Below are 23232 nucleotides of genomic sequence, written 5' to 3' on the forward strand. Positions count from 1 at the left end.
GTTTTTTCCTCGTGCACAGAAAAACAGCTGACATGACCAGAGATTCGCTAGGTTATTTTTAGAAAGTTGATCACGGTTATGGTGAATAAATGGATTATGGTTTTTGATTACTCAATACAGTGCCAATATGAGAAAAATGATTTGGCTGAAATGTAAACGGATTTTCATTTGTGATTGAAAATATTTAAATTATTTTCTGTTAATTAATGTCAATATTTATGTGTATAGAACTTTAATTTTTATGTTTGGAGAATATTTTTTTATGTTCTGGAGTTTAAAATTTGCAATCGCAATTGAAAGCCCGGTTTAAGTTGTCCTTTTCGGGTGTTGGTATTTTCTTTGTTTGCTGCAACTCCATTCTGGCCAAAACAGGCAACCTGATGCCCCTGTGACTTGCATTGTGTCTCGAAGGTGTGGCCGTTGCACTTTTCCACATCCACTGATATTCTGCGGTGGGCGTAATCGGCTGCCCCCAAAACTGGAATCCGAGTTGTCTGCATGGCTTCGAAACCCACTTCTTGGGGCGGCCCCAGTGAGCCTTTTCATAACTTTTGGCATTTACAATATTTAATCATGTTTCGTGAGGACCGTCGACGGGCTGAAATGTCGTTCGAGCGTAACTTATGGATGCTTTGTGGGTCTGCTGGATCTCCATCTGCATCTTTCTCTCAGCAATTTAACCGTTTCCATTTTTTATGCATGTGCATTGCATTTGTGGCTCATTTGCATTTGCGGTTGCTGGCGTCGTCATCCTTGTGCTTGGTGTCTGCCATGCAATTTGCCGCAGAAAAATCCCAAAAAAAAAGAAAAAATTATTTAAAAAAAAATTGAACCGAACGAGTGCCGGGCGCCAAGCATTTGGCAGCATTAAATTTAATTTTATTAAAGAAAAACTTTGCTCTCGTATGCATGTGTGTGGGAATTGCACAAATGACAACCGGCGCAAGTTGATGTTGCTGATGTTGGTGATGCTGTTGCTGTTGTTGGGGTTGCTGCTGCTGCTGCTGCTGCTGTTGTCGCCACATGTTGTTGACGTGCATGTTGCCGCTGTTCGCCTTTTGTTTTATGGTCTGTGCGGGTGTCGTTCAGAACTTCGATAAAGTTTTCCGTTCTCCAACGCGATTGAAATTGTAACAATTACATTTATATACGTATCTCTGCTCGTTTCATGCTCCTTGTGCCTTTTAAACCAATCGGTTCTTCTTGGGTTTCCTGCTTTCAGAATCCCTGTAGCAGCTCTTTGTGTTGCAGTTCAGCATCTTAACCTGTTCGATGTTGCATATTCATTTCGGCAACCAAGGACATCAGCGTCAAGAGTCATCATCATCAGTAAAACAGCAGCTGAAGAGGATTCGTAGAAATACACGTAAAACAAATGAATGTTTATGTTTATTTAAATTGTACAATTCAGAAAGAGACTAGGATTTATATTTGTTGTAATTGTAATTTAATAAATTCTTTTTACAATATATCATTTGTCAGAAAATTAATTAAAAATGCAAAATGAATGCAAATAAAGCATTGACTTATCTCTGTGTATTGACAGAAGAAGAAGCCGCTATATCGAAACGCTTCTCATCATCATTTGCATATGTTACACTTTATTTATTGTTGCGGTTGTTGTGTTTCCCTCTGTTATTCGCGCATTGCATTACAAAGAAAATGGCATTATGGCGGTGGGGTTTTGGGTGTGCAGAGGAGCAGATATAACTCATACGCAATGTTAACCTCGCTCTTTCTTGCTCGCATATTTATAGCAGTTACGTGAGACTTTGTTTATGTGACAATTGCTTTTTGTTTCACAGCTCGGCTTCTGCACACATGCTCGCTTATTCATTTATTTGTGTTTCTCTCTGTTTTGTTATAATTTTTTTTGGGAGTTGTAATTTATGTCATTCGATTGTGCAAGAATTTTGCAAACATTTGCTGTTGGCACCTCAGCGTTCGTCTGATGAATGGAAGCCTTTCAAGTTCTCTGTGGAGTTAATTAATTATGCACTTGAAACAAATAGCAAACAATATGTATAAAACAAATGGTTAAAGAGCCTTATTTTATATTATGACCTGGCTTTCGGATTGATTTATTGATTTTCTACCTTTGATACTCATGCTACAAAGATCTTTTAAATACTTAAAGTGTTTAGCTTCAAGACTGGTTATTCTTTTTTCTTTTTGCATCACCTGGTAATTGAATAGAACTCAGCCCCCTTTTTTTTTTTGCCCAGATCGCTTGTTGCTCATTATTGGCCAACAATCAGTGGCTTATGGAAAGGGGAATAGAGGAGGAGGAAGGTGCTTTGGTCTCGGGCGGGGCAGTATCATTTTCGCATTTTGATGTCCGATTACAAGCGGCAACGCTAACTAGAGCAGCAACAATAGAAAAAAGTACAATGGCAGCAGAAGCAACAACTATTATGACAGCGACTGGCTGAAGCAAAAGCGATTTGTTGCACTCACTCAGATACACACACAAGCACACGCATACAGACACAAATACACGAATGCAGAGTGGCACAACTGGCAGATAGAATTGTATCTGTGAGAGACAACTCAATGCGCTGACTCTTTGCTATGAAAAATGGATCTGCTCCAGAAGATTTCAGTAATCTCGTTCGTCACACTTGGCCGCTCAAGTACAAATTTATGAAGACTCCGCCGTGGAGCATTCAGCCCTCCCTTTTTGACCATGTCCGAGTGGGCTTTATTAACTTGTTCTACGGATCTCCCCCTCGGCCCAAGATGCACTCAAGAATGTCACGGTAGAGTGGCCAAAGTGTCAGTGGATAAGGCATTCCGATTGCCGGTTATGATGTAAGTTCAATAATTTTTCCATTGCAACAATGTTAGACAATGGCAGCCGGCAATCAGCGTTGCCTCAGCTAATTTGCATGGCAATCTTTTGCGAAATCCCAGCTAAATGACTCCGGTATCCACTCCTGTGTGAAGAAATGGGCGTGTTGTTGAAAGCGCAAAACAATTAATGTGACTACGATGGGCTTAATGAACTTAAGTAAAAAAAAAACAAAACAAGAAAAAAAATGTAAGCAAGCGGGAAAAGGGAAAACATGCGATTGTCTTCGTCTCCGCGGATCGTTATCCCTTTCACATTCGATTTAGCATTTAACGATGCACGAAATCAGCCTCTCCGGTGGCCATTTCCACAGCGATTTCCACTTCCACGCCGACAATTTCCACACATTTTCAATTAATTAAACCAAAAATATTCCTGTTGCTTCTCTTGTTCGTTCGGCCGGAGCCTTTTACAATTGACGTAAAATATAATTAAAATTGTTCATGTCAATACGCAAAGCGAAATCAGAGTCGAGGGGCTTGCAAGGGGCACAAAAAGTCAACGCGATGCGACGCATTCAATCAATGCGTTGCAGACAAAATGCAAAATGCACTTTTATTGTATTTTAAAACAAATTGAAAGCCAACAGCTCGCAGTAGAAAAAAGGTAATAGTGGCAGGAGCGGAAAACAAAATACCACGTAGTGGTATGCTCTGTAAATAAATCTGGTTTTGAGCAGGGAATTAGTAGGAACTTATTAAGCTTCTTTCTGGCTAACCTTTTTTAATTACTTCCATCTAAGTTGGAAGTACTAATTGCTGACTACTCTTCACCTTCTACTAATTGCCAGCTCAATTAATTCGGATTTGTTCAAAATGAAGACATATCACTAAAGATTACGTATAACTTTTTTTTAAACGTATTGTCGAAACCCAAACATGTTTTAACTGACCTCGATCCTCCTCCACTCATAAATTTTCATGTCGCCATGTCATATGATAATCAGAATTTATGGTTTAATTGCCAGATAATAGAGCAAAGAATAATTCCCATGTTCCCATGCCATTTATGGCAAACAAAGCCCATCAAATGTCAGTTGAAAACAGTTTTGGGTTAGGGTATTTCTGCATACATTGCTGTGTAATAATAAATATTTTGTTTGGCTTTTGTTTATGCAGAGCTTTGCTTTTTGTGGATGGTTTACGCCGTTTTTTGTTGCTTTTAATCTTGCATTACTCCCGTTGCAGCTTTGATTTTCGCTGTTGTTGGCATGTAAATGGGCCAAAAAGGGCGGGGTTTTGTCGCTGCATTTTTACGCCTGCCTAGCTGGCAGTTTTGGGCTGGCAGTTTTTACTTTCACCACCGAATGCAAAATTGTCAAACGCAAATGGCGTATAAATTTCAGTTTCGATTGGCCCCCCAGCGGAGTGATCGATGTCGAGCAGTCGGAAAGTGTCAACCGAAAAGGTGGCCGATGCACCTGCATTGCGACCCCAAACAAAGCCCAAACATCTTTTCACCAGCCTCCACAAAACGCAGCGTCAACATCATTATGGTGCTGCTGCTGCTGCCTGCCTGCCTGCCTGCCTGATTTCTTTTGACGAAAGCGCAAAAATTTTCCTAATGATGCCGCGCAAATTCAACTGCAACTAACTGTTTGCAGTGCCCCACCGATTTTCCACCGCTGACTGCAGTAATCTGGTCATGGCCAACGTGGATGATTGTTGACTTTTATGATTTCCATTTCTTAGCAGTATTATGGACGTGTGGCAAATCAACAGCGGCAAATAGAAAACACAGCAGCAGCAGCAACAGCAGCAGCAGCAGCTCCAATGCAACGAAAAATCAATAGAAATCCCCCGGATGGAGCAACTCTCCCCCGTTCATCTGCTGTGCGTATGCCATAAATCGTAACAATAACTGCTTGCCACTTGGCCAGCAGACGTCGAGCAGACACCGACGTCCAGTTTGGATTCATATTCGCACTCGGACTCGGATTTGGATTCGCATTCGCATTCGGACTTCAACTCGGACTCAAAGCTGGACATGGAGCGGCGGACGCAGAAGGCGGCATACGATTTCACTTGACTGACAAGCAGACATGAGCCAAGTGTTTGGCTTCACTCGCTCGATGCTGGCCATATCCCTCAAGTGACTTTCTAAGCGATTCCGAATGCCTGCAACATGAAAAATGTGGAGCGAAGGCAGTGCAGCAGGCGTAGAAGCAGTAGCAAAAACAGCTCAATGCCATTATCATTGGGCATTATATCCCCAATTACTCGAAATGTACTCTGTCTGTGCACTGTATTGCTTTATAAAAAACACCTGGATCTTGGGTTGTCCATGGCTTAGAGGTACCACCATTGGTATGCGAACTTCTTGTGCGATTATTGGGATAACTCGACACACCTTCATATCATAACAAAAATTCCCCCATGAATTATGGGCTATAAACTTATAAAATACAGGTTGTATGTTTACAGTACTTGGGAAATTAGCTGGATCTCAAGCTCTTTTATAGTTCGGGTAAAAAACTTTGGTATGCGATATTCTTTGATGTATTCTCCATTTATTTTTACAACTTCTTCCTTATTGTATAATTAATGAAATGGTTATAGCAAGATCTTAGAAAGTAACGCCATATTCATTAACGGGTATCTTGTGTTCGAAATCATGGCACACAGGAAAAGTTTGATAAGGCCCATTCATCCACCTCCTCCTCCGCATGGGAAAATCCGTGTGTCCTTCAACTCGTGTCCAGTGTTGTGTAGTGTGCTCACAAATATTGTCCCACACAACTCATAAAAAGCCCATTTATAACTGTTAACTTGTACAAAAGTATTTACAGACGATTTAGCAGCTCACAGAATTACAACCATCGCCACACAATTGCAATTGTTTATTTGTGTTGACTGCTCTCACACCGCCCCCCCTTTTCCACCGCCGCCCCCACTTTCATCCCCACCCCCTCCTCAATGAAATTTCCCCCCCTTCACTGGCCTGCTTCTTCTGCTTTGGCAACTACTCCATCTCCCTTTTGGTAGCAATAAAAAGTGTTGTTATTTGTACAATGTTGTTTGTGTGTGCCGGAGTGTGTTTTTTGTTTTGCTTGCTATTATTGTTGCTATTATTACAGTTGTTGTTACACTGCTCGTTGTTTAGTGACCAAGACAGCTGCTGCTGACACGCAGAATTCAATGCAACAAGAAGAAGCCCAAGTGCAAAACAAAAGCAAAACACAAAAACAAATAAACCATCAGTGGCAGCAGAAATCATCGGGAGAACTTAAAACGGGTGAAATCCAAAGTTTACCATTGTCCCTTGGCTGAATGAACATAGAGATAATGCGGCGATAAGATGGAACTGTGTGTGGTTAATGATAACATCTGCAGACTTTTCTTTACAAAAAGAATAGAAAAAGTAGTAATTGCTTTAAGCCCACAGAACGCGAATTCTTTTTATTATCGAAAGCACTCTTAAATAAAAATATTATTTGGCTTAAACGAAAACACGACTTGGTTTTGCTCGTTTTTAAATTTGAATAATTGCTTCATTAAGTAAAAAGTTCGTAAACAAACAATGTGTATTTTTAAGCGCAGTAAAAAATTCTTCGTTTTTTTTTTAGATGCCCCAGTTGCTGTATTTGCTTCCCATATTAATTTTAAACCGTTTGCTAACTGTGCAAAAACTCCAATATATTTTCACATATTAATATACTAAAGCGTTCGCTCATTAATTGCGTTTAAGCTAGTTTGATGAACAAATCTCAAGGCTTCTGTGCAACGTAAACAAGCTGAGCTTTTGGCTTCTTAATTAGCTGGGTACACAACATTTGAATGTGTGTTACGTTCTCTGTATAGTAATCCGCTTACGGACTTACCAAGACATCTTCCTATATATTCTCCGGAAATAATAGATATTATGAGGTAGTTCTTCAAATATCGTTATAATTTAAGCTATCACAAACATGAATCAATGGTGATTACATACGGTGAACAGCTTATAGCCTTATTATGAGCTGAATGCCTGCATTTAAATTCGTATTTAACTCCAGATTGAAAACAGCTTGTTATTTAAGTACATTACACGAATATAGTAGAGTTAGCTCAAATGATATGGGTAGAAAATATTTAAAATTTAACAAAGAACATGTTGAGTTAGTTGGCACTGCTCGTATTTGTTTTGGCCGTTGCAACAATAACTGCAGCGTAAAATAAAGGAAAGGTAAACAAATGCACTTTATCTGCTGGCCAACAGAGTGCAGCAGCATTTATAGGAAAATGGGTTATGAAAAACAATTTGAAAAGGTATTAAATTTATGTCAGTCGCCGCCCACGGGCAGTTATAAAATTTTATATGCACATACGCGGCGAGCTGGTCGCTGTCAGCGGAATTTCTCATATTGATTTTGCTTTAAATAATAAAAACTCCTTTTTCCCTCTTTTCCAGTGTGCAGCGTTTAATGGCCGATGGATAAAGTGAGGTAAGTGAAACAAAAAGCCAAAAGGGGAGCGTTTTTGTTGCATTGCTTATTAAAAATAGCTGGCTGGGGAAAAAAAGAGCTCGAAGTGCTTGGACAGAGACACCGACGCAGTCTCGAGGCTTGTTTTAGTATTTTTCAAGAATTGGGACAACAAGGCGCATAAATAACCGACATGCCAACAAAAAAGAAACGAAGCAAAAGCCTGTAAAAAACTAAGCGAAACTCGCCAAGATACTGCACTTAGAATAGTAAACAAGCGGTGGTGACTAGGGTTGCTACACAGAAAGATATAGATGGGTTTTCTTTATATTTACCTAAAGTAATACTTAAAATGTAAGACAAATTTAAAAGCAAAATAGGGATAATAGCAGGTTAAATTCTTCGCATGGATATTTTTTTTCTATCTAAAAGATTTTATATTCTCAGAATTTACAAACCATGAATTAAGATGGCTAAATAGTTGTCTTATTTCTTTATTTTCATTGAATTTTTTATTGAAGTTTATAGTAACTCTTGAGCTAAAATAATTTTGCCAGTGATAGATTTATTTAAAGAATTTACTAATTTAATTTTCCACTGATTTGTTTTGGTTTTCTTTCTGTGTGGGTGCAAGGAACGAGTGTGTGCAAAGGAATTGCAACTAAATACGAGAGCTAAGATGAAACGCAATGCATCCCGCCCCCCGCGGCATTTCCCCAGTAAGCCGACAGTGGGAGCAAAAAGAAAGCGCACATACCGGTTTTCCGCGGCCCAGAGACACTACCAATGCACGGGGACAGGTTTATTTTCCCGTTGGGACTGTGTGACAAATCAAGCGAGAAGCGAGAGCGAAGACAACAACCGCGACCAGAGAAAAAAGTCGTAGCCTTCGTGCGCGAAAAACGTCAATGGCCAGGAAAATTCTGAGCAGGAGGGGGAGGGGCAGGGGGAAAGGTGGAAAACCGTGTGCAAGAGGGACGGCGCACAGCTGCGACGCTCTGCGTAATGTCAGCAGGAAATTGAAAAAAGTTGCCTCGCGCTTACCTTTGGACTGCTTCTGTTGCATTTCCTTGCCCGTTCTCGGCGCCTTTCTTTTCTGAGTGGTATTAGTGGAAAGTCGGGTATATTAGGTCGACTTTCAAAACATGAAAGTTATAAACCAAGCTTGGATTTTATTATTATTTTTGAATTTCTAAACCATATTAAATTAGACTTAGGTAGATGACAAGATGTAAATGCAAATCAAAACTTGCAACGCCATGTTGATGATATGTATTGATTGATGGTATTAATGGGTATCCCCTAGTCGTTATTTGCTTGCCAGTTTGCAGTTTTTCCTGCACTTGACAGTCGTTCCCACCTCAACCGCCTAGAAAAGAGTGTCAAAAGTCAAACACTTTTGCTTGTCTCAGCCCCGATCTTTTGAGTTGTGGGATTCACAAGGAGGCACAGTTTTTTTGGTGATTTACGATACTTTATTTCGCTTGGCTTGAACTAGTTGAAATTCCCTGGGATGGAAATGAAGCAATACATCAAAGGAATAAGCGTATACTAAGTGTAATAGTACGTCTATGTCAACTATGTATGGTAAATTGATTGAACATTATTGTTAAGCGAGTAGAATATTATTTAAAAATTATTTGGTTTTTAAGTTCAGTTTTAGTACAATAGTTCGTCTTTAGTTAGGTATGTGTGTTATTGTGATGTCTGACAAAAAATGGTTATTTGTATCACATTGGTTTCTTTGCTTCTTCTCTATCTTCTGAGTAGATTATCACGTTCTTAAAATGACTTAGTATAGTTCTGAATTTAGTCTTCCGGTTGGATTTGCTATCACTTTGGGTTTGGCTTAGAGCTTTCCGATTTCCTGTAGATACTGTCGCTTGCGCTTCTCCTGCTTCTCGAGCTGCCCCTGCATGAGGCATCGCAACATGTCGCGGTACTCCCGTTCCCGGTCCAAGGCACTCATCTGCTGGGAACTCGACTCCGCATCGAACTCCAGGTCGAAGGCCGACTCCCACTGGCGGCGCTGCTGGAGCTGGATGAGCTCATTTGTCAAATGCAACTTGGTGCTGGCGATGCGCACCTGTCGGGGCTTCGGGCGGCCCAACTCCCGCAGATAGAGATACAGGGCATAGCTGACGGAGTTCTCCGTCCTCTGGGAGTTGCCACTGCAGTTGCTGGAGGAGTCTGACATTTTGCGGAATGTATCGGCTCGTGTCCTGTTCCTTGGTTGCTATGCAAATCGAAGCGTTCTCCTCGCTGATTTGAGGCCAAATGATGCAATCAGTGCGTGTGCGGGCGACTTTTAAGCCAGCCAGGTAGATCGATCAGGGACTCCCGGGCTTCCCAAGCCCAAGCTGGCAGGTATGCAAAAATCCTGAATTTATTGCTGCATTTGTAACTCAAGAGCTCAATTAGCTGGGCGGACGGGAGAAAGGAGACCATTATCTGCTCCTGCCTTTTACCTGAAGCTAATCTCGTGCCGCGATTCGAACTGATTTTCCAGCTCAGTTGCTGGCAGCGGTGTCATTGCTACAAGGCTGAGCGGAGAGCTCCAGCAAATGCGCTTTGCATGTTGCCGCTAATTGGGAACAGTTGTCGATGCTACTGTTTTTTTTTTCTGCCTCACTCGATTCGCTCTAGCTTCACTGCACTTTGCAAAAATATTTACCCTAAGACAAACTAAATTAAGGAGCACGAAAGTGGCTCGAATGTGAACTAAACTCATTCAAATTTGTAAAGTTATAATTGTTTATCGCTGCTTTGAGCTTAAGTAAATTTAATTTTGGGAAACAAGGATGTAACTATATCAAAATATATTTAAATAAAATGTTGTGGCCTAGTAACAAACAATAATTCATAATGCCAAGGGTCAACTTGTCTGAGTTTCTTTCGTGGTTGTTTAATTAAACTTCCATTGTGTTTAATTTCCCTTTTTATTGTAAAAATGCCATGCCTAAAATAATAAAACAGATAATAAAACAAAATTATATAAGTACGGCAATAGTAAACGACTTCGGAGAATAAAAAATAATCTCGGCAAAGAGATTGGGACGTTTTCAAGGTCCGATATTTTAATCCGAAAACCTCATTAACTATTCACAATTAGTTCTCCGTTTACTGGAGCACATTCTGGTTTTTAGCCATTTTGTGTTAGTGTAGATTTTCAGTTCTTTTTTCCGCACCGACGTGACCTGCATGATTAATGAGCGCCGTTATGCTCATACGGACGCCATCGAAGCCCTGCGAGCGGTACGCGTTTAGTGTCCATGTCCATATCCATGTGTGTAATTTAAGCGCATGCGTCGCTGCCTCAGAGGTGTTGCATAAGTCGGCGCCATAAAGTGAACCGGCAGAAAACAATAAAACACCAGCAAATTAGAAATTACCTTTATGTGCAATATGAGGCAACGTAGAAGACAGAAAAAAAAAACACAGAAAAATGGTAACAAATTTACACACAATGGGCAGTTAGTCGTTGGAAGGGGCATTGCCTTGTGGCAAATGTGCGTGGCATTAAATCAGCGATTTCTTTTGGCCAACTCTGCATCTGCGGCCTCATTAAGCCGGGTTAAATCGGAACTGTAGTTTCCAAGCCCGGGTTAAATCGGAACTGTAGTTCCAAGGCAGTGCGGAAACTCAAGAGCAAGAGATTGTAATTTGCAGATACAAACGTATCTGCCAGTGCGTTTCCAAGTTGTTTCCCTTTATCTGAGGAATAGCTGCTCCTAATTAACCCACATGGCCGGGAGTGTGAACTGAAAATTGTTCTCCATCCAGCTCGTCGTCCAGTTCTCCGGCTGTGAAACTTTGCAGCAGTCCAGCTGCATTACAATGTTATCCAAATGACAATACTCAAAATATATATCGCCCTAAAAAAGTTTTCCGGGTGGCGACAAATTTGCAACTGGCCAAACTCCATGTAGCAACAAAAAATATATATATTTGCGCTTACACAGAGAAATAACTACGACAAAGCAAACAAAAAGCAGAAAAAGAATGTTTTCCACATCAAAATGCACATAAATAATAAATGGAACCAGCCAAACGACCAGAACAGGAACCTCGGACGAACAAGGCTCGCAACCTGAAACAAAAGCGAATCGAGATCCCAGAATCGAGCCAGCTGAAAACTGCAGTTGAAACCGAGAACTGAGCACCGAGAACCGAAAAGCGAGAACTGAAAACTGAAAGCGGCGAACTGCCAACTAAGAGGACGGAAAATGTTGGTCAGCAGTAGCCATTGTTTTTTGGGACAACTGTTAATAATGAACGCGCTGGCGAAAATTATGAAATTAATTTTCCAATTTTAATTATGCAACAGTTGCCAGCTTCTCCTTTGCAGCTCCTCAAAATGCAAATTGACTGGCACATGCAGAAAGTTGTGAGCCCCAGTGGAGTCCCTTTTGTGTCCCTGGGCTTCCAGGCCATTCAGTTTTGGCCAGCACAGATACACACACAGAAACACATACATTCACATACGTCATCACATCCGTGAGATTTCTGTCGGGCGGGCTGCTCAGCTTTGATTAGAGTTAAGCCCTAAATTAGTTGTTGCCTTTGGCCGCGTTGACGGCTCGACCTTTGGGCCGCGTTAACGTTTCCTCTGTCAGTTGCTTGGGTGGCGAGAATGGGTTTCTCGATGAGGTCATTGAGATGGTAACGGATGTGGAAATGAAGAGGGGAGCTTAGATTTTATACTGATATATGTACTTAGCACTTACCTTAAGTACCAATATAGTTAATTATTTTAGTAAAGCTTTTTATTTTCTGTCTACTCTTTAAGTATAAAAGTATACAAAGATTAGGTTTACAGATATCAATTTTATATTACTAACGAACAAAAAAGTTAAGTAAGGTTAAGTTCTGTAAATTAACCAATTTAGACAAAGAACTCTAGAGATAATCCCAGCATTAAACCAAAGTTCTGAAGGTATCCATCTGTCGGATGTGGTTAATCCAGCCAAAGTGGACCTGGATCACGGATTGGGATGTCGTTTGGGCCGCAAACACACACAGTCCGCCGTAAACAATTCGAGTGTTAATCGCTTCGATTCCGGCACAGCTGTCCGCCGGACAAGGCCGAGAACAGCAACAACAACAGCAACAATGGCCGGAAGAGCTAGAGCGGCACTTCCGAAACTAAGTTGATGCCAACTTATTAGCGAACACCGTTTAATGGGTCCAATTAATGTCAACCAAGTTGGCGGCGGCGCCAGTGATTTCGGGGCGATTTTCTGTGGGCGCCTTTGGGCCAAGAGTGAAATTAAGGCGAAACGAAAGTTTCGCCGGCCATTGATTGGCTCGCTTCGCTGCACGCGAACAAAAAGCCAAGTCCGCATCGAAAACTTTTTCGGATTGAACATTTGTAGAAATGCATAAAAATTAATTAACAAGCAGATGCCGTCGTACCGCGCACTTTTTGGCTGAAATTATTGTTAGCCATTGGCGGAGTGAGCGCAGCTGAAGCTGCTGGAAAAATTAAAGCAAAAAGCATAAGAATTTTTAATTGGCTTTTCTGCTTCATCTTCTCGCAGGCCATTGTTGCTATTATTCTTGTTGTATTTGTTATGTTTCCTACTCAATGCCGTCGTCATCGTCGACTTCTCGCACATTTAAGCCTAATTAACTTTCTACTTAGAGCTCAGTTTTCATCTTCTCGCAGCCGTGGAGAGTGGATTTACACTTGAGAAAAATGAATTGAATAGAATTGAAAATAGTTTTAGTCAAATCAAAATTTCGTTTGTTGATTCGAAACAGTTTCTTTTTTAAACGAATTGTATTTAAATAAAAGTAAAACTATTCATTAATTTTTTATGAATGTAGGCTTATGCAAAATTCATTATTCAAAGATTTCGTAGTGTAGGCCTTTGCTTCTGAATTCACTTCATTCCTTGGCTTGGGCTCCCCGTGCATTTTGCATTGTTGGCTTTTTGTTTTAGCCCCTTCCGTCCCATTGTACCTTATTGTGTTGGCCGTCTTTTGGTGCTTTTGCTGCTTTTTCTACTCTTGCACTGCGTCAACTTCTAATTTCATTTGAAGCCTCCGCTGTTGGCTTTGATGATGCCAGGGCCAAGCGCAGAACTTCGTTGCTGCTGCTGTTGCTGCTGCTGTTGCTGCTGCTGTTGCTGCTGCTGATGCTCGAACGTGGCTAACAAGGTGAAAAGTAGGTGAATGTTAAGCAGCGGCACCAACAATGTTGGGAAAAACAAAAGAAAAATGGCAACAACACCAACAATGACAGAGAGTAAACAACATTTAGCGAAAGAGTGGAGAGAAACAAAAACACGACACACCAACAAAGGCAGAAGACAAAACGTGCCAAAAAGGGTTAGAGCCAAAAACAAAAGACAAACAGACAAACATATTAACGTAAAATGTTGTTGGCCCGCCGATGTTGCCACTGTAGATATTGTTGTTGTTGTTGTTGCTGTTGCTGATGGCACCGATAAGATACTACCGCCTTTGCTCCGACTTCGACTGCGACTCCGGCAGAAGCAACTCAAGTCGCTCTACGGCAGTCTGAGATCTCAAATATAGTATCTCCGGAATATTCATCCTCCTCCCCCACCGGAAGTGCACATTAAGTGTTTTTAATTTCCAGTTTCGCACAAACTTGAGAGCTGTTTGCGAAAGAAAAGCGAAAGGCGCGGGCGTGAATGGAAAGTGCTGCTGTCTTGGCCTCGCACAAATCATTTTGGCCCGTTCTCATGGCTGTTAAAGGGCACACTTGTAAATCGCTGACAGAAGTTCCCTGAAAATATAAGGAAAACAAAGTTACTATAATATATTATAAACAGAAAATTTTTATTTACATAATAAAATATGAAACAAAATTGGAAAGGTAACTTTTAAATGTATAATTTGTTCCCAAACAATCACTTAAATTTCCTTGCTAGTTCTTTGTTTTTTCACCAGTGTAAGCTGTTTTCGAAAGCGTGTCTTCAGATTTTTATCAATAATTTACACAACAGCCAAGGTCTGGGCATGGGTGTTGTCAGCCGTAATGGAAAGCTCTCTGACCTTGAAAAATGATGCTAAGGAAGATAATCCCGGGCTGAAATCGCGTGCAGCTATGATGGATTTAACTCCGAGATACATACAAAGTCGCGCACAGTTTTCCTCTTTCCAAAAAGTACAATAGACGGCAAAAGATTGCAACCAAATGAAGAAAACAAGTGCAGCAACTACCATTTTTAAAGCGAGCATGTGTGAGAGTTCACGGGGTGTGTGTTAACCATTTTTTTCAGCGCATTGTGTTTCAGTCTGCCAGCGCTGAGCTTACATTTTATTTCTTTTATCTTTTTGGCAGCGGGGTTAAGCAAAAAGCTTTACAGACATTTTTGTGTGAACAATTTGATTAAACCTTCGCCGTTGCAGAACTCAATTCGTTTTTACATAATGATCGGATTTAACGAAAAATTTAATTACTATTTTTGCTGTGCCGCTGACTTTGACATTAATCATCTTTGTAGTGTGTTGACTGGCCGTGAAGTGTTAGCCAGCTGATGAGCCACTAACGGGCATGGACAAACAGATTTAAAAACAATTTACTAAGCAAATGCACAGCTAACTGCATTTGCCGAACGCGACTTGAATTATTCATGATGAGCCTGCAGGCTCGATTGTGTGATCCAAGTACACTGGGAAATAAAAGGGACTTACATTTAGGTTTCATAAGTTCTGAGGTTCTTAGATCATTTTCCATTCTAAATAATTTCTATTAATGCAGTTGAAAGTACTAAGTTTATAGTTTACACTTTAAACAGAAGTTAAATACCAAAGCTAATTACTGATTTATACCACACAAAAACGCTTCGTAAGTTTGATTTAAAATTTATTACATCAATCAAGGAGTCCAAATTACCGAATAGAACTTAACCAGCACCGTTTAAAGTAATTTTTATGTTTCTTCCTGTGTCGAGTTAAGTGCAGCTCAATAGCGCTTTTTCCAATTTTAACGATTCAGTGAAAATGTCACATAGATTACGTGACTTTGATGCGATTGACATAGTGGCGAGATTTATGCGTGTCCCCTCTGCACAGTGGTTGGGCTTGTACTGAGCCGCGGCCATAAATACTTCTAGTTCAGGTATTGTAACGAAATTTAGACCAAAATTCTAAAAAAATATTTTAAATGTATAGTAAAAAAATTGGCCATATCGTACGTCTATATCATATAGCTGCCATAGGAACGATAGGATAGAAATAGTATATAGTATGAAAAACTTTTTTGTTTTTCAAGATATGTAAACCAAACTTACAGATTATATGCCTGGACCAGTTTTATATATACTTGCCAAATATAGTCCAAATCGGAAAACTATATCATACAGCTGCCATAGCAAAAATTGTAAACACAAATAAGTACCAGTTTCAAGTAATATTGAAATACTTTAATAATAAGACACTTTTGTAAACAAATCAGCAGCCATAACAAATAAAATAAAATAAAATAAAAAAAAATTAATTAAATCAAAAAACATAACAGTTAATCAAATTCTTCTAACAAATCTAACGTTGACTTCATCAAATTGGATTTAAATTTGCAAGGTAATTTCCTTTGTCCTGTAATAAAAGGATCAGAAGACAAAAGTAGTCTATTAAATAAATCTAAGTTTGTGGCAGTTCGAGATATTTTTCGTGTGTTCTGCTTTCTATATAGTTTTATGTCTTTGTTTCGCGACTCTGCAGCTTCTTCCGATAATTCTCCAATTGAAACCAGAGCAAAATTAATCACATCTGCACCATGGATTAACACTTTGTGCACTGAGGGTGGGAAGTAGTACCAATCATACAAACATAACAATTGTTTGGCAGTGTCAAGGGCATATATTCTGAATTTGTCAGCATTAATCCTGTACCCTGATGCCATGGCTTGGAGCAATGTTGAACATCGTATTATTACGCTTTCATCTAAGCCAGTTATTTCAGCAGATAGCTCCGAATTATTGAAAAATGTTCTCGCAGTATTTCCGTCATTTGAACTTCCGCTACCTCCACATCTCGGCTGGTCCACTATTAGCCCCATTTTTGCCCTGAAGTCTTCTTGAATTCTTTTTTTTCTTAAAGAAACTGACTGTTTTCCCTCAGCGGTATAAATTCGCCAACTTTTTTGATCTAATCTGTAGGCAACGTGCAAAAAATATTCGAAGAATCTTATGTATGAGTGCAACGGTGATAATCCAAACTCGAAGCAGTTTTCATTAACACTCTTCTCCGAACACTTTTCTAAGTCGTTCATTTCCGTTGGCTTTGCTTTACAAATGTAACATTTGACTGCAGACGTATCGCTGAGGGCATTACATATTTTTCCATCTACCATGGTCAATTGCAAGCTGTGTTTAACCTCGATTCTTTTATTGCCGATATCGCATACAGTCTGGTTTAGCTTTTTAATTTGTTCCTTATAATGCCTTTCTTCGTTTAAAGCTAATTGAGCTGTTTCTTTTTCAAATTGAAACCTCAATGGTCTGCAGAAGCGTGTAGATGACGGTCGGGGATTTTTCCAAATTATTTTTTGACCTTTGGGATCACTAGAATTTGTAATCAGCTGCAATGGTACGTATGAGGTAACAAAAAGAGTAGAGTCGTCCAAATTATTGTTAAGCGCTTTCTGTTTATATTCAGACTGTCCGGTGCTACCATCGAATCCCCATTTTCCTATCAAAATTAAGTTTTTAGCGGAATCATCATTAATGTTTTCAATAACTTCATGTTGAAGTTTTAAAATCCGTGAAGCTGTATGGTTTAACAAACTTTGCAATTGAACTTCAGCTTTTGCTTCAGTAACGCTGATATCTTCTGGGTAGCTGTTTTTTTTGCTTTCAAAACCTGCTCGTAACTCGGCAATACATCAAATGACACAAGCGTATTAATAAACTTACGAATAAGCAAATATTGATGTTTCGTTAAATTCGTCTCCACAAAAAGTGATAAAACTTGGTCAATATCGGCTTGGCAATGTTTTGGGCCTGAAGACAAGCTGCACGATCGAAGCAAGGAAGCAGCAGAGTCATCCATTTTCGCTATTTCAGCAATCCTTCGACGTTTTGCTCTATTCGAACAATCTGAAAAGTCAATCTTCGGCCGTCCAAGATTGGCACTTTCTTGTGTTGGTTGAGACAACTCATGAGCACAGGTCAACACAATTGTTTCTATTTCATTCAACCAACTTGATTGATATTGCATAATTGCAGATTTCTTCCGTTTGTAGGTATCCCAAAAAGTAGCAATTCTTTTGCATATGCAATCAACACGTTTTGGTAGTTGGCTTAGCTCGGGAATGTAACCGTTGTTTTGAATTTGCTCTTGCATAACTTCAATAATTTTTTGAAATCTTCCAGTGTTGGTGCCACCTTCTGCACACCAAAGATTAAAAATAAATAAACGTGTAAATACACACTTATGGGAATCTCCTAAAAAATGAATTTCAATGAAATAAATAAATAAAAATATTTCAAAAAACATTACAAACACGAGCGACGAGGACAAAACAAAAGCAAAATAAGGAAAAACTGTCCCTTGCCAAACGATAGATGGCATCAGTATTTTCCCGATTATATAAACATCTGCAAATTTCTGCAGCTGATTTTAGGCATATAGTACCCTAAAAGTCAGACGAACACATTAACATACATACTATTTGTGGGAAAACGTGGCATCACAACTAAAACTTTAACTAAACATGAAAAAGACGTTCACAAAATAGTCAAAAAAGGGTTAATCGATCTAAAATACACAAATAAAATGTAATTAGTCAGATAAATTTCATAAAACCAATTTTTTAAAGTTAATACCTTCAACTTTAAAATGCATTTTAAATAATTAAAATTGGTGAATTTTTGAGAACGTCCGACCACTTTGAACTTCACTTTTGTTTTGACGAAAAGCACTAAAACGCAACTGCAGCAGCAAAATTGAACACGTGTTCACAGTTTGCATTCTATTTTTAGAATGTCCCGTTAGATTTCCGGAAAAAACTAGTTTGCAATGACAAAATATGGACAATTTGGAGACAAATTCTTAACATTTTGACTAATTATTTTAAAGTCGATTTTTCGATTTATGGCCTATGGGCGCAACCACTGTGCTCTGGCAGGTGGGCGTGGTCAGTTGGGCTTGGTTTCTGGCCCTCACGAACGTGTGTTGCCTGAAATTAAAACGGAGAAAAACGAGGGAACAGCGCCCACGACTAATTTGAATGCCTCGGCGTGTGTGTTTGCCAGTTAGTTGGACGCATCGCAATCGCTCGAGTGGAGGAGCCGGTGAAAGAGGCGAGTGAGTGAAAGATCACGACCAAAAAGTTGGCAGCGAAGGCGGCACATGAAAGTTTACGACGTCGCATCAAAGAAATGGGCAAAAATTGCTGTTCGTTTCTGTTTACTAACGTCGAGACTTAATGGCCAAAGAAAAGCGAAATTTAAGAAAAAGTGAAAACCCTAAGTGGGCGCGGGCTGGCAAGAATTTTTTAATCGCCGGTGAAATGTGGAAAGAGTGGGTTTAAGTGGTAGAATCATCCGATTTAATGATGGCTTTTGGTTGGCTTAAAGAATCAGCAGATGCTTCAGGTAATAGCTAATGGACTTTTGGTTTTATCACTTTCTTTAAATTTCTTACCCTTAGTTTTAAGAATTTCAAAGCTAAGCAAAGCCAGATTTTGTTTTCTCAACTTCTGTGCAATCCTTAGAGGTGCAGACAAATACCAATATCTTGTTTCCCCTTCTGTCAACCGATATGCGTTGCCATATGCTGGTAATCCATAGCTAAGACCTTAACGAACATATTTTTGTAGCTTATTCTTGGCGTGTTAGCGAGCTTGCCGCAAGTTTCAGTACTTCATTATGTATTTTTTGTGGCCACCGAGCATTTCAAAGTCTTCCATTTCCGCAGGGAACAGAACAGGTGCAGAGTCTTTAGCATTTTTTACCCTCTTCCCGAAAGGTTCTTCCGCTGACTTCGTCAGCGGTATTTGTATTCCATTACAGCGGAGTTGGTTTTTCCTATTCAATTTGTCGTCGGCATTTGACTAATTTCCTTTCTGCGTAATGCAACGAATTGCAAATGTTAAGCATACGCAGTGGGGTACGACCACTCCTAGCCAAATATTTTAATATGCAGCGTTTTGTTGAGCCATTTGCAACATTCTTGTAGCTGCCACCCACTCACTCGTTCAACTGCTCACTCAGTCATTCATTCATTCATTTATTCGCTGCACTCGTGCAACTTTCATTCATTCAAAACGTTGGGATAAAAAATCGTAAATAAAAAGCGCAAAGGCTGAAAAAAGCACTCTACGTGCACACATAGATACTCCTTTTCCGCCCACTCAGACAGGACCAGATCCCCAGACTCGGAGCTGCAGATACATATAGCCGTGGCCATAGATACAGATACATCTGCAGCTACAGACATTCTTCAGCCCGCCAGCAGTAGAGAGCATTTTTCTGCACAATTTATGTCTTTTAATGAAAATGCTAAAAAGGAAAAAATATTCGTATGCGCAGGGCTGAAATAAAAAATGTTAAATCAAAAAGAAAAGCAAGAAAAATGGCGCTCAACACGCTAATAACTTTTGAAAAGGAAATGTGCAACATACAGATGTAAAAACAGAGCAGAGGGCCATAAGTTACAGCAAGTGTTGGCCTTTTGTAGGGCCCCCTACCAAATTAGTTCGCAATTTGTAAAAACATTATGTGGCGGAAAACGGGAGGGGGCTACGTTGCTTTGGGCATTTGTGGCTTTAAACTCTCGCCCAGACATCGGTAGGCCAATTTGCCTTTTTGCCTTGGCTAATTATATATCATTGGCGGCACACATGCTGGGCCTGGTCACCATTAGTCAAAAGGGAAAAAGATATAAAGCCAGCCACTAAAAAAAAAAACAGGCCACCAATTAGCCCTGTTACTGCAATCACTGAAAGCTCGGTTCACATCAAATTAATTTGAGCTACCCGAAATCCCCGATTCCAAGTACCTGCATACATACTATATTGCCATTATTAGTTTTACGACTTTGTCTAAAACATTTCACGGCTTAGACCGAAACAAAAGCAAATCCATTAACGAAATTGAATAGAATGAAGCCGAAGTAGCTGGACAAAAGCCGATAATGCCCGGTTGAAACGGTATCTTCACTTGGCCAGCAGCCCGGCGTCATTGTCCCAGCGTTTTGCTTGATGTCTGCCATTTCCTTTGAGCGCTCTAAACTGAAATTAGTTGTTTCTGGCTTTAATTCGCATTGAGTTAATTCAATTGCGGCGAAGAGCGGAAAGTCGAGCAGTTCCAACTGCCTTTAACTACAGATGGTTAAAAAATTAATTATGGTAAATTTGTAGCAGTTTAATCTGGGGTTTCGACTTTCTACGTGAATTATTATTTTTTGGTGGGAAATACAAAACTATTTTCCATTGTGTTCTGGACTAGTTAAAGGGAAGAAATAAAGTCACGTTTATTCGCATTAGACTATGTAGGATTAGGTTCGAAAAAAGAAAAGGCATCTCTTAATATATCCACTTTTATTTCAGCATTGCTTTGAAATCTGGGACATTTGGCAATCTCGACTTTGAGTGTATCCCCCTTTTTAAACGAACCAAATCTTCGGTTTTATTTCTTTTAGTCTAATGGTTAGGTAAGCTTTGTGGTTATCTGTAATACAATATCTACCTCTCTCTTATTATTTCCCCATTATTTTAAGCCCCCAGTTTTGTTCGACTCACAATCTCAAGCTTGATATTTAACTACCACTTACGTGACCGATCGATATACTTTACTTACAAGACAATAAACAAAAAAACAGCAAAGGTCAGCAAAAACAGAAAAACAGTCGATACAAAAAGTTTGCCAAAGTAATTGAAAAGCTGAACAAGCAAACTTTAAAAGCGGAAGCCACTCGCAAGCCAACTGAACAATAGGTGGAAAAAACTGAATCTATAAAAACGGCTCATTTTTCAAGTATTTCATTATATCTTGACAAAAAGTGCCAGCTCACTGAACCGAGTTAAAAAACAACCGATCTATATTTGGCCACGGCACTTTGGCCACATAACACCTCTCGTCTAATTGCCCGTGGGGTCAGCAGACCAGACTAGACCAGACCCAAGCAGACAGAAAAAGGAAGGTAATACCCACAAGTCAACGAGGCAACGCCATCATCTTTTTATAGCCCCCAACATCTTGACACAATCGATTGGGTCGAGTCACAATTAACGACTGACATTGATATTTGATGTGATTTTGTATGCATTTCCAGCCTTTCGGCCACGCTCATAATTGTGTATTTGTTGCGGTCTCCGGACAGTTATTATTTAAGCTTAGTTCACAGTGGTCTCTGATAAAGACAAATACGAAACGCAACTCGATTCAAGCTGCTTCGGTTTTAGCCTTGACTCTTGAGCTGCTTGGCCGCTTGGCCGGTTGACTTGGCTTTTGTTGTGTTATTGATTTCGAACCACACGAGAAAAAATGCGCAACAATGGGAAATAATTGATCACGTTCATGGTCCAATTTGGCAGGAGTTCAGTGGGTTTGGCAGCGCGGGTTTTTCATCTTCTCAGGGTTGCATTCTGCGGATATATAGACTTTGAGCCTTCCCCCGATACCAGATGCCAGAACTTTAGAAGCGGCCTTTCGTGGCTTGATTGCAGAGCAAGAAATTATAATCTATAAATAACAACTTTAGAACCAGAATTTTATTTTACAGTAAAGCTCAGCTGCTGTTTTGTTTGGAAGAATAAAACTCAAATTAATTATTTATGAAACAACGTACAGATTAAACAATAATGTTGAGTGAGGACTTAGGTATTTTCTTGACCCCAATTGGTTTGCGAAAATTTCAATCCCTCTTTTAGTGCCATTAAAAGTGGCTTACAGTTGTCCAGCTTCTTTGTTTCCCCATCCACTTAAAACGACTGCAATTCCTTAACGGAAGTTTGGTCCGAAGCTTGGTTATTGACCAACCTCTTTTCTCCCGGTGGGCCATTATTTGTTTCGTTTTTTGTGTTTGCCACGGCAATTAAGAACGCTCAAAAGGAGCAACCCGAGCCGGCCCAGCTGTCAGTCTCCTTCGGTTATTGTGGCAGCTCCGCTCCGGCAGCCTCATCAATGTCGGAAACTTCATCATAACCCCAGGCGATGCGATGCGATGTGATGTGAGAGGGTGCAACTTTATAAGACCCGCAACACTCTTCCCTCTTCCCATTCAGCTTTTCTTTCTTCTGGTCGGCGTTCTGCTTCCGCATATGCTTCATAAACTTGCCATTTTGCATTGGCCTATAAACCGAAAGTAACACGCTCACACAGATACTCAACACACACGCAGGGGCAGACATTTAAGACGAGTTCCCGGTACCCTCTTCCATTTTCAGATGCCCCGTTCCGCCCGTTTTCTACCACTTTTTAGCAGGCGTTGACTGGAAGCCACAAGAAAAAAATATTTGACCTACATCAAGTTTTCAAGTTGCTTGTTTGTGTTTCGTCTTCTTCTTGTTTTGCGTCTTTCTTTTTTTAGTCAGAGAGTCTTCTTCAGAGCCATCATCATTATTATCATCATCATCGTCGTCGTTTTTACCATCATGTTGTTGCCACGCTTTATTTCTGCCTTTACCGGCTTTGCCTTGTTGTTGCTCTTTTCAAACCACAATATTTGCGCATATTTGGTCAACTGCATTTTCTTGCATCCCTCTCTTTCTAGTCCTCTCTCGCCATCCCTTTCACTCTCCATCCATCCGTCTCCCTCTATCCGCCTGAGCCTTGATTGTTTTCAATTTGGTACGGCATTTTCATTAATTTTTCAGCATCTTGTGTGTGTCAGTGTGTCGACGTCTTACCATCCCCTTCCATTCCACTTCTACCCTCCCCACCCACGCATAAAATATTGAAAGACATTCTGCTGGCTTGCTGATGACCAGCAAAAGAAATATAGTCAACAGAAGCTTCATCAACGTGGGCAACGTCACTAGGAAAAAAATTACATTAAA

At 40.0% G+C, this 23232-nt stretch overlaps 2 protein-coding genes across 2 annotated transcripts in view; one reads left to right on the forward strand and one right to left on the reverse strand.

The window, feature by feature from the left end:
- The window catches only part of LOC108096253, a 112076-nt gene that overhangs the window by 7946 nt on the left and 80898 nt on the right, over positions 1-23232 (forward strand). The window contains exon 2 of the mRNA XM_017197708.1: positions 7241-7274. The gene's annotated coding sequence lies outside the window, so the exon portion shown is untranslated. The remainder of the gene's footprint in view (positions 1-7240; positions 7275-23232) is intronic.
- Positions 8222-10189, reverse strand: LOC108096257. Its single transcript, XM_017197711.1, has one exon. It carries the CDS (start codon positions 9448-9450, stop codon positions 9103-9105), a length of 348 nt encoding a protein of 115 aa, XP_017053200.1. The 5' UTR covers positions 9451-10189; the 3' UTR covers positions 8222-9102.

Source organism: Drosophila ficusphila, unplaced genomic scaffold (assembly GCF_018152265.1).
Source record: "Drosophila ficusphila isolate 14025-0441.05 unplaced genomic scaffold, ASM1815226v1 contig_106, whole genome shotgun sequence".
Lineage (NCBI taxonomy): Eukaryota > Metazoa > Arthropoda > Insecta > Diptera > Drosophilidae > Drosophila > Drosophila ficusphila.

Coding starts and splice junctions, on each gene's coding strand:
- LOC108096257 (XM_017197711.1), bottom strand. CDS start 9,450: ATGTCAGACTCCTCCAGCAACTGCAGTGGCAACTCCCAGAGGACGGAG.